Source organism: Polypterus senegalus, chromosome 14 (assembly GCF_016835505.1).
Source record: "Polypterus senegalus isolate Bchr_013 chromosome 14, ASM1683550v1, whole genome shotgun sequence".
NCBI classification, from domain to species: Eukaryota; Metazoa; Chordata; class Cladistia; order Polypteriformes; family Polypteridae; genus Polypterus; species Polypterus senegalus.
Genome location: NC_053167.1, coordinates 85,297,040 through 85,309,868, shown reverse-complemented (window position 1 = coordinate 85,309,868; position 12,829 = coordinate 85,297,040). Strand labels below are relative to the sequence as shown.

Below are 12,829 nucleotides of genomic sequence, written 5' to 3'. Positions count from 1 at the left end.
GCTCGCCTCTCTTCACCCGAAAGTGTCCAAGACATATGGCCGCAAGTCCACGACACCACCACAAAGTCGATCATCGACCTGAGGCCTAGGGTGTCCTGGTGCCAAGTGCACATATGAACACCCTTATGCTTGAACATGGTGTTCGTATGGACAATCCATGACGAGCACAGAAGTCCAATAACAAAACACCGCCGGGTTCAGATCGGGGCCATTCCTCCCAATCACGCCTTCCAGGTCTCACTGTCATTGCCCACGTGAGCATTGAAGTCTCCCAGCAAAACGAGGGAATCCCCAGAAGGTATGCCCTCTAGCAACCCTCCAGAGACTCCAAAAGGGTGGATACTCCAAACTGCTGTTCGCATACGCACAAACAACAGTCAGGACCCTTCCCCACCCGGCGGAGGGAGGCCACCCTCTCGCCCACCGGGTAAACCCCAATGCACAGGCTCCAGTCGGGGCAATAAGTATGCCCACACCTGCTCGGGCCTCTCACCGGGGCAACTCCAGAGTGGTAGAGAGTCCAGCCCCTCTCAAGGAGATTGGTTCCAGAGTCCAAGCTGTGCGCCGAGGTGAGTCCACTATATCTAGCCGAACCTCTCACCTCAAGCACTAGCTCAGGCTCCTTCCCTTCAGAGAGGTGACATTCCACGCCCCAAGAGCCAGTTTCTGTAGCCGAGGATCAGACCGCCAAGGTCCCCGCCTTCGGCCACCACCCAACTCACACTGCACCCAACCTCCTTGGCCCCTCCCATAGGTGGTGAGCCCATGGGGAGGAGGACCCACGTTACCTCTTCGGGCTGTGCCCGCCGAGCCCCATGGGTGCAGGCCCGCCACCAGGCGCCATCGAGCCCCACCTCCAGGCCTGGCTCCAGAGGGGGCCCGTGACCCGCCGGGCAAGGGAAAACGCGTCCAAGTTTTATTCTTCATTGGAGGTTTATTGAACCTCTTTGTCTCATCCCTCACCTAGGACCAGTTTGCCTTGGTGGTTCTACCAGGCATAAAGCCCGGACAACGTAGCTCCTAGAATCATTGGGACACGCAAACCCCTCCACCACGATAAAGTGACGGTTCAAGGAGGAGCAGAGCCAGATTGTTCTATGAAAACCACGCTGCCAACTTCAGAACCTCCTCTCTGTAAGCTGCCTCGTCTCCCTTTGGGATGAATTCGACCACTGTGGTGTTGTCAGCAAACTTGACGATGAGGTTGTTGTTGTGGGCCGGACTGCAGTCGTGGGTGTAGAGACAGTACAAGGAGGGAGCTCAGCACATATACTTGTGGGGTACCGGTGTTCAGTGTGCGGATGAAGGAGAGACGGGGGCTGAGTCTCACAGTCTGGAGCCGGTTGGTAAGAAAGTCTTTTATCCAGACACATGTGGGTAGGGCCAAGAGTGACCAGTTTGGTGATGAGAATGTCAGAAATTATTGTATTAAAAGTTGAGCTATAATCCACAAAGAGCATCCGGACATAGCTCTGCCGCTGCTCCTGATAGCTCAGCACAGAGTGGAGAGCTACGGCGATGGCATCTTCTGTGGATCTGTTCACACGATATGTGAACTGGTAGGGATCGAAGTCTTGGGGGAGATAGTCCTTAATGTGCTGGAGAACCAGTCTCTCAAAGCACTTTATGATTACCGGAGTGAGGGCCATAGGGCGACAATCATTTAGGCTGGTGCTGGGAGACTTCTTCAACACTGGTATGATTGTGGCTGATTTTAGGTAGGACGGAATGACTGCATGGGCTAGGGAGAGGTTGAAGATTTTGGTGAAGATAAGGGTGAGCTGTTGGGCACACGCTCTGAGCACCCTACCAGGCACTCCACCTTCTTGGGGTTCACTGCCAGGAGCACCCGTCTGACATTGTGCCCCTTTACAGGGAGTGGAGTAGTGCAGGAACCCGGTCAGAGTGGGAGAAGAGCTGGAGCTGGTGAGTGTTGCTGTTGTGATGATTCAAAGTGAGCAAAGAAGCAGTTTAGCTCCTCTCCTTAGAGGCAGTGGTGAAGAACCTCTGATTTGTGGATTGTGAAATAATCCATAAATTAAGTTCCAAATATTCATATTAAAAAATTATATATTTGAGCACAGTTTAAAAATTGTACAGTATGTGCTACATGTAATAGTTTAACTTTTTCTTATGGTTTATTTATAAAACGTGGTGTGCATATCACTTGTGCATTGTTGCTTAACACTAGAATTACCAGAGCCTATGAAAAAACTCGTAGATCCGTCCCACCTTAAAACACTTCGCTCCTCTCCGTCAGCATCTTTTGTCCTTTAAATGTGTTGATAAGCAGCAAACAGCAAGCAGCTTGCTATGACATCCCCCACCCTGCACAGTTTTCTCAGCTCAAGTCTGTTTACCTGCATGCCAGTTGCTTGGCGTTGTATAGAGTGAGAAGTCAAGCAAAATGACACCTTTTATAAATACTATATCATTATTTGGAACACTTGAATTTCATGTGTGTTCCGTGTCTACAACAATCTATGCACAGTAAACACATTGTTAAAAGAGAAACGTTTTTCATGTTTTAGTAATAATTGACAAAATGTAGACATGAAGTGTATAATGTGTGAAGCCTAAATTCCAAATATCAAAGAAACACTTTTACAAAAGGTACAAATATACTGTAACAGAACAAATGCGCTTCCATTCAAAAATATAACTGCAGAAAAACAACTTGCGTTAGGGTGCGACATTGACACACAGTTGCTACGACAGCTTTGGTGGCACAACGGTATCAGCTGCTGACTGTTAATCAAAGCTTCACGGGTTCAATCCCAGACGAGTATGCTTTGAGAAGAAAGCTGCTCATATTCTTACTATTTTAGAACAAAAACATATATTTGATTTCAGTCTGTAACAGCCTGTGTAATTTATGATACTTGTAAAGGTTAGCTTTGTTGTTTTTTTTATTCAGTTTTATTCTCTCAGCCGCGTTTACGATACCAACTCACCCCCCTCCGCATTTGACACTGCTGTTTTCACAAAGACGCGCTATAACAGAGGTAAACTCAAATCATGATGACAGTTCTACATCGGATCAAAAATGCACTTTTGCCATCGCTGTACTTTGTATATGTACATGGGAAGCTCTGCACTCTACTTGTGACTGTAGAAAGTAAGTAAATAAATAAAGGTAAATTGGTAAATAACATTCGATCTGGATTTTATGTAACATATAAATGTTAATGTTTTGGGCGCATACACCATCCTTTGTATGTAAGAGCCAGATAAAACTGGACATTCTCTGATCTAGAGGGATAAAAGCTGACCCACAACCACTGGTGAATCTGCATTCTTTGTATCTCACCGTCACTTTATTTTTTTTTATTCAGTTTTATTGAGTGTTCCTGCTGTACTGAATAATCTCACGCCTTCTGGTGCACAATGTCAAAGCAGCACGGAGAAAAAAAAGAGACAAATATATTGGGCATTGAGTATAAAATTAATCAGAAAACATCATCGCACTAATGCAATATTATTTGAAAATGAACAGCGTCAGATCGGGTGCTGTTACTTGGAGTCAGATCAGGAGATTCGGGGTCTGAAGTCGATCTGAAGTTGTTTTCAAATAAAGACTTTGTACAAACTTGTTTTGTTACACCCCCTCTTTATTTGAAAACCGTGTCAGATCTTGTGCACGAACGAGACTGGGAAAACTGTGGACGTGGATGTGAGTGTTGTGCGTGACTGAGAATGACTGTGGATGTAAATTTTTTTTATTCAGTTTTATTCTTGAGTGTTCCTGCATTCTGAATTAGTATGTTCCTTCTGATCCATGATGTCAAAGTCGTACTGACATAAAAATGGAGACTTAGGTATATATGACATTTGAGAATTCCCTGTAAAACAGTGTCAGATTGGGGGTTTCGGGGTTTCGATTTTTAGGGAGGTGTTGTGAGAGCATGAACGTCAGTGAGAATAAAATTTAAAAAAAGACACTAACTTTGACAAGTACTATACATTTACAGCAGCTGTTACAGACGTAAATCAAATGTATGTTTTTATTGTATAATATTAACAATAAGAGCAGCTCTCAACTCAAAACGGTAAACTTGAGAAGCTGCCAGCATCCATCCCAGAAACTCTTGATTGGGAATCAGCAGTTCTTAGCATTGCACCATGGATCAGAAGGCGCATACTAATTCAGCATGAGCAGGAATACTCAAGAATAAAACTGAATGGTACGCACACCACTCACATCCACGTCCAGTTTTCCCAGTCTCGTTCGCGCACAAGATCTGACACGGTTTTATATACAATTATCAGATTCAAATGTTAACAGTTCCCACACATACCCAATGTTTTTCATGTTTTAGTAATACTTGACAAAATGTAGACATGAAGTGTATAAGGTGTGAAGCCTGAAGTCCAAATATCAAATAAACACTTTCACAAAAAGTACAAGTATAACAGAACAAGTGCGCTCTTATTCAAGAATATAACCGAAGAAAAAAAAAAAAACAGCTTATGGTAGGCAGTTGATACAGCAGCTTGCGTGGTGCAATGCTAAAAACTGCTGACTCCCAATCAATAGCTTCTGGGTTCGATGCTGGCAGCTTCTCAAGTTTACCGTTTTGAGCAGAGAGCTGCTATTATTGTTAATATTGTACAATAAAAACATACATGTGATTTACGTCTGTAACAACCACTGTAAATTTATAGTGTTTGTCAAAGTTAGCGTTTTTTTATTCAGTTTTATTCTCTCGGTCGCGTTCACACTCGCCCCGATCTGACACTGCTGTTTTCAAATAAAGACGTGCTATAACAGAGATGAACTCAGATCGGAGAAAACAGAAGCCCTCCCCGCAAGAAACGTCCACTCACATATAAGAACAACAGAGCTGCACCAGGCGTAAAGGCGAAAGTCCGGCGTCATCCTGCCAATCACCTGTCCTTCAAAGAAACAGCATGGCTTACAGAGCTTGCCAACGCTATGGCGTCCAGATCTGAACACTAGAGTGGTGTATGTGCTCAAAAAAAGTCTAACTGCATTCTCATACCATTGCTTGCAATTAAAGTGTCAGCAGGTGGCATTGCATATGTAATTTGTGAGCATGCCCTTGACAATCAAACAGAGGAAGCTCTGAGTATACTTGTTACTTTATGCTGTAGGAAGATAAGTAAATAAAGTAAAACTAGTAAAACTAAAAAAAAAGACGCTAACTTTGACAAGTACTATACATTTACAGTGGCTGTTACAGACACAAATCAAATGTATGCTTTTATTGTATAATCTATATATATAAAATTCTTTTCGCGTTTGAAACGGAAATTACGTATGACCACACGATATTGAAATTCCGTATTACGTAGTGCACCCCCCGTCGCCTTCTCCCAGCCCTCCGCTCTGGACTCCAGTGCTGAGAGACAGACAAAACTGCCACATTGTAACTTTTTTTTAATTCCCAGTACTTGATAGTAAAAGAGATGAAGAAAACAGCTTTGCGTCTTTTCACTTTTTAACTACGCCGAGCTGTAAACCGCTTTGAGCAGCAACGGGTCGTAACAAAAAGTGGACGCTGGGTGGCGCGGTTTACTAATCACTTAGTGAAAAGATGTACACAGAAAAACGCCGATCTATCCCATAGAAGTGCGCCCCGACTTACTGATATTGAAAAGAAGTAAGCAGAAACACTTACTGATATTGAAAAGTAAACAGAAAACACGACGATCTGTTCCATAGAAGTGCGCCCTGCGTCATCCTCTCCTAGCCCTCTTCTCTGGACTCCAGCACTTAGACAGACAAAACTGCCACATAGTAACTTTTTTTTTAATTCCCAGTACTTGATAGTAGAAGCTTTGCTTCTTTCCACTTTTTAACTGCGCTGAGCTGTAAACAGCCTTCAGCGGCGACAGGTCTTAACAACAAAGTGAACGCTGGGAGGCACGGTTTAAATTTGAATCACGTGGGATATGTAGTTCAGACGGCAATGTGAAATTAACACCTTTCAGCCATCCACCTGTACCGTTGTCTCTTATTTCTGGCTCAAATCCACATTCAACTCATTTTCTACAGAACATTACAAAATACAATTTGTGTTTTCAGATGACATCGTTTGGCAGCACAGCTCCAACCGAACAGTCTAAGTTTATGCCGATATTTAAAAAACCAGGGTAAATCCCAAAAAAAAATGCATTGGGCAACTTAAGAAACCGTCAAAATCGACAAAAAGAGTCAGGTTACACAGAGAAAGTGAGACAGAAGCAAATCGAGAGAGAAGGCTTGCTGATCAACGTATACGGCAATCACAATTGAGGGCCTCACAAACACCTGAACAATGTGCTGAACAGAATCGGATTCGATGAATGCAGTCTTCACAGGCTACCGTGTCACACAGGCAACAGTTGCCTGATGCATGCCACAAATTCCTCCAGATTCTGCATTTTATTTTTTTCCCTTCCACTCAGTGAGCGAAGCCACTGGGTAATCTGCTAGTATTAACTATAAGAACAGCTCACTACTCAAAACGTTTATTTTGGGAGACATTAAGACTCGAACCCAGAACCTTCTGAATTGGCGTAAGCAGCTCTAACCAGTATACTACCTGAGAAGTCAGGAAAACAAGCAACACTAACTTGATTTCTTTTTCTTCGCTTATAGTCTTGGAAAAAAGTACATTTGCTCTGTTATACTTGTATCTTTTGTGAAAATATTTCTTTGATATTTGGTATTTAGGCTTCACACATTATACACTTCATGTCTACATTATGTCAATCATTACAAAAACATGAAAAACATTTCTGTTTTAATGATGTGTTTACTGTGCATAGATCGTTGTAGACACGGAACACACATGCAAGTGATCCAAATAACGATATACAGCTCTAAGCAACTGACACGCAGGTAAACAGACTTGAGCTGAGAAAACTGTGTGCCGGTAGGGGATGTGATAGCAGACTGCTTGCTGCTTATCAACACATTTAAAGGACAAAAGATGCTGATGAAGAGGTGCAAACCATTTTAAGGTGGGACGTATCTACAAGTTTTTCGTAGGCTCTGGTAATTCTAGTGTTAACAGAAGCATATGAAAACTCACACAAATGTGACACTTGAAAATACCACCTTTCATAAAGATAGGATTGTTAGTGTGTGACACCTCACACTACCTGTAATACTGATTACATTGTTTACAATTGCTTAAACACATTAAAGAAAGTTTTTAATATTTTTCTCACTGCTATGCTTCATTTTGCTTATAGAGCTCAAAAAACAGTATAAATTGAGGTACTGTTAATATGTACTGTATGTGTTCCACAAATGTATTTATTGCAAAATCAGACTGAGTTCTTACTCTTCTTTTTCTCGATATCTAGTCCGGCACGTTTTGCTAGTATTGGATAGGTGTCATCTCTCATGGTAGAATTAGTTTTTGTTTATATGTTTCATTTTTTCCATCATACTATTCTTGCAATTATTTTATAGCAAACTGGGCATGTGGAAATGCACTTTAAAGGAATAAGGGAGACTAAACTGAACAGGAAAAAGTAATTGCAAAAACAGAAACTGCCAAGAGTTATTGTGAAATGAAGTCTTTTAACAAGCTGAAAGAGAGCAATGCGCAGAAATTAATAATATGAAGAGATCCCAGTCCATCACACTTGAATATTGTAATAACTTTATCAGTTATAATAAAACTCTGATGGAAGCATTATATGCTACTAATTATAATTGTTACTATAATGCTTGATAGTGACTAAATACCATACTGCGACAAAAAAGAGACCATAAATTTTAGATTTTTCAAAGAATTCCACATTCTACAGGCCTGAGAATAGAAAACAAGGGTCTCCCTGTTTACCATCTTGTGGAAGTGCTCGAAAAACAGGAGATTTTACTGTTCACTGTTCTGCTCGTATTTGCCTCTAGTAAAAGCTCTCCCTATCTTCCTCTCATTCTTGCTCTCTTTCTCTGTTAGCTTAATTAAAATATTTCATTCTCTCCTGTCACACACATGTGAATAGGAGGCAGCTAAAGGCCTTGAGTAACAGTAATTCTGTAATTCTACATCATTAGGGGGCAGCGGAGTGTGCTGACTGTCTCTCTCAGTTCCTTGCAGACCATTCCTGGGAAATCCTGCTGGGTTACGGAGCGCTCTGAAGACATCACTACCGGTTTCCGGTGGCCCTGATGATATCACTTCTGGTCTCGGTGGTTGTGATAATGTCACTTCCTGTCCCAAAAACATAACTTCCGGTTCCAGCATAAATGACATCACTTCCTCCAACGGCCTTTAAAGCCGCCATCTTACCTCCACATATTCAGTTCTGTTTTGGACTCAGTCTTGTAAACAACTTGCTTCAATTCAACCTTTTGCAGCCAGGGCATATTATACGGGTGGCTGCCCCAAACCTTTGCAATGGTCTTGAGTTATTCTTGTGACACTCCTCAGTCTGACCAATCAACCCACAGCTCACAACAAACTTTTAAGCCTACCTCAATGTCACCACTAGAAAAGAACCGATCCACAAGGCTAAAGCAGTCTTCCTGCTGCCATAATATGCAAATGCATTTAAGATAATACTAAAAGTGATATGTATGCATGTGTACTGCAGTTGGTATAATATAACACTTCATACATTCCAGATGGGGACCTTCTTCCACTTTTCCCTGAAGCATTGATGGTGACAGAGCAATGCTGAACATACTTACTAATATAGTTGAATTGAAAAAAACGGGACAAAGACAGAGCAAAAAACATAAAATGTTAAATTATTTTTATGTGGGTTGTGGATATTATATAAAAAAGAAACATGGCTAAACTTGACTAATCATCTAAGGGTCACAAATAGCTAAGTTCTATTCTGGGTCACTGGGCACAAGACAGGAAAAACACTTCAACATATCATCAGTCTATTGATACACACGATCATTTTAAATCACCAGTTACTCTAAACTGCAAGTCTTTCAGAATGTGAGAGAAAAAGGAGAGTAAAATCCATGTAGACATGGGAAGAAATGTCTACTAGTGCCTGACTGAGTTTGGACATAGGAGAGGAACTAGACAAACAATTGCTGGCGGAGAGTCTGGAAGGTCAGTGATTCAGAGAGCAAACACTTTGTGGGGTTGCTAAAGGGTAAAAATGTAAAAAAAGGCATCTCCAATGATACAGAAATGTGTATTTCTGGGCCCAGTGGGTCAACAGGATGTGTTTTGTATTTAAATTGTATGCTACTTTGTGTTTCTGCCGGTACACACTTTAACATGCTAAGTAAAGTACTGTACATTCAGTGCTTTTTAAGATTAGTTTCTTATTAAACAGTTAGCATATACATTTAACAGAGTATTGCAAAATGCATAAAATGAAAATTTCAAAAATTACCTGTCTCCACCTTTGAGTGATCTGTTCTTTCCATTACCTTTTCTTGGCTAATAAGGTAGTCGACAATTCGTACCCCAATAGAAGGTTCTGTGTGGTCCCATTCCAAAATCATCAAGGAGCTGCTGGGCTCATAAGATTGGGATAACTTCAAACTATAAATAAAAAACATAAGAAACATATAAAAGTGTAAATAGAGACAACAGCATAGCAAATCTATAAACATAAATAGCAGTTTTCCCCTTGTCAAGCTAATGTTTTCAATCAAACATTTTGCTGAAGACCTGAATAAGGATAGGTGCAATCAAGGTGGAAATTAAGATAGTGAACTTTAGGAGATTTGAAAAAAATTAATTCATGGCCACGGTAAAGCTGGACAGCGGCCATTCAGCAAAACAAAACAAAATAGTTTACATCTTCTTCATAAGTAAGCACAGCTATGAGGTCTGGCTAACTTGACTAGGAAAAAAAGTGTCTAAACTATTGTTCTGGGATTCCAACTAAGTACAGACTTATCAGGCCCTATTGTAAGAAATTAAACAAATTGAGGCATTGTTTTGTACTTCTATCTCAATGTACAATAAAATAATAATAATTAAAGTGCAAATGTTTTTCAGTTACAAAATGTATACATTTGAAATATCAGATAAGGGAAAGAACTGTTTAAGTTTTAGAGAACCAAAGATATTCTTTTGAATGTAGTGTTGTTTCGATTTATATCGAGAATATATTTATTTGTAATTTATTACTTACGGGGAAGAGAAAATGCTATCAACACCCCAATCCCAATGACAAGTGACCACAAACCTAAATTAGTTTTGTCTCTCATTTCATCCCATTTCCTGGAGATGTTTTTCTTGGAGACTGTCACAGTGGCAGCAAGCCAAGCAAGTCAGCCCAAACTTCTTTGTCCCCAGCGACAGATTCCAGTTCATTCTGGGAAATTCACAGGCGTTATCAAGACTGCCCAGAGAAATAATCCCTCCCACATGTCCTGGCTATGCCACAGGGTCTCTACCCAGTGGGACTTGCTCCAAGCAGCTCTAGGGAGAGCTGCCCAGGAGGAATACTTACTACATCCATACAATAAACCACTTCAACTGGTTCCTCTTGTTCTGGAGGAACAGCAACTCTCCCAAATCACTGAGCTTCTCACCCTGTGTCACCCCCAGTGTTAGTCCAGCCACCCTGCAAAGAAACTTCATCTCTGCCACTATTCTTTGAAATCTCATGTAATTCTGATGAGTTATGCAATTACCTCCAATAGAACTTTTCCAGTCTACTAATGTTGTGATGCTTCGTAAAATACACCTCCGTACAAAAGCACCATGATACAGTTTAAGCTTCCTAGCGTTCCACATAGCTATTGATATTTACAGCTTCCTCTGACTTTATGAGCCATTAACTCATGCTAAAATATAACACATTGCAACATGGTTTGAATAGAGACAAGAGTTTTATGGCCAGGTATGAGGACTGTTTACATCACTGACCTGGACAACCTGTCTACAGATCCACATCGTATTGAAAAACTCATTAGAAATTTCTAAAGACTTTGTTGGACAGTTATGTTATCCAAAGATCTTGACCATACATTGTTCTTCTCTCTTGTTAAATGAACCCTAGACTGAAGGAGTCTATTTATTTTTTACATTTAAGATTTCTCACTTAAAGATTTACCAATGTTGTTTCTTGTCCTAGTGTGTATATAAACAGAGAGAACTGCAGTTTCTGTATTACATCTTGCCTGAAGAAGGGGCCTGAGTTGCCTTGAAAGCTTGCTTATTGTAATCTTTTTAGTTAGTCAATAAAAGGTGTCGTTTTGCTTGACTTTTCACTGAGCCATTAATTAAACTTTATTTTGTTAATGCTTCTAATTTATCAGCTAGTCTAGGAGTGACTAAGACTCCTTTTCTTCTTATGTTAAATTTTGTTTTTTTATTGTCTGTTATCTTGTCTTCTTCTTTTAAGTTTTCTTCTTAATTGCCTGATAATTTTTACTTTCTTGCCAAATGCTCTAAAATACTTTATGAATATTGATTTTCGAAAGTTACATTGGTTAAAGACATCAACTGAATAAAGAAAATAATAATTACTTTAGATGGTGAAGAACATTAGATTTTATTTAATATACTTCTTCCTATTTTAATAAGAGGCAGATGGAATTTATATAGATGAACAGGATCAATCAGTGATTTCATTTGCAGCATCCTATATTTAGATCTGGTTGCTACAGCAACATGAAATTCACAGGGAAATGAATATTCAGTTACATATCTAACTGATGGTTTTATTGGAAAGAGGATCCATTGTGGAAAGACCCGGTGCCACAACAATAGGGTTTAGCACCCCACGCCCAAGATAATTACTATTGCAATATAATGAAGGTATAATATTCTCACAGACTTATCAATGTTTACACTTTGTTTTTCAACTTTATCTTTTAACGGTTATGAAAATCTAATGTATTGTTTTCTTCATGACCACATGCACTGTTGGAAAAGATTAAACAAAGGAAGTGCTTACATATTGTATACAATTTTAATACTTTATAAGTTAGAGTTAAATTGTTTGAAACATGAAAACAATACCCTAAATAAATGTTAATATTAATATTTTTTGTATCTGTATGTACATTTAAAATCTAGCACTGTATTTGTATTAGGTTCTGATGTATGAATCTTTAGCAAGCATGCAAATAAATTGCTAATGTGTATTGTTTCTATAAATCTTGAGTTCAAGCAAGATTTGAGATATTGCTTTTTACACGATATGATGTGTAAGAAGTGTTTAAACTCAAATGAAACCCTAAGGCTGCAACAACTTTACAGTTTCCACTGTTAATTTATCTGTGAATCCTTCCATATTCACCCACCTTAAACTTTACTATGTTTTAAGTAGCTCACTAGTATTTTTCATAATGCGGATGAAATTAGAATAATTCATACATGTCTCTATCTAAACAAAGGATGTAGAACCTAAACCTCTGTCTTGTATTAAACAGAATTATCACTTTTCTCTGACCTTTATAAATCACTAAAAATTCAGGATACAGGAAGATATAAAAGATTGTCTTAAATTTTTTTTAGTTCTAAAGGGGTAACTGTAGTATTCTAGCAAATCTGTTTACTTCACTATAAAAATTTAGAAACAGTAGATTAGGTTCATCAAAAAATGTCAAAACAGATAATTGATTATGAAAATCAGGTTTTCTAGCTGAGTTTTGATTCCCTTGTCAGAATTCAACTAAAATCATAATGTTATTAGGTCTGGTCACACATAATCTCTATAATGAATGAATACTATTTTCAGGATCACCGTCGTCAGGTTAAAGGGTTAATAAGAATGTAATTACTTCTCTCTCCGGCTATAAGGCCCTCTTCTGATTTTTTTATACAGGACAGACAACAGATTCCTAGGTCTGACATGACAGTAATTTCTTCACCTCTAAAAATGAGGTTGCCCTATACTGAAATATTTAGTCTACAATCAGGGACAACAGCTTCTC

At 39.6% G+C, this 12,829-nt stretch overlaps 1 protein-coding gene across 3 annotated transcripts in view; it reads right to left on the bottom strand.

Moving 5' to 3' along the window:
* Positions 1 to 12,829, bottom strand: part of astn1 (astrotactin 1) — a 1,272,040-nt gene that overhangs the window by 184,756 nt on the left and 1,074,455 nt on the right. For all 3 annotated transcript variants that reach the window (XM_039734841.1, XM_039734842.1, XM_039734843.1), the window contains one exon: positions 9,325 to 9,476. In XM_039734841.1, the coding sequence (XP_039590775.1) occupies positions 9,325 to 9,476 (152 nt within the window). The remainder of the gene's footprint in view (positions 1 to 9,324; positions 9,477 to 12,829) is intronic.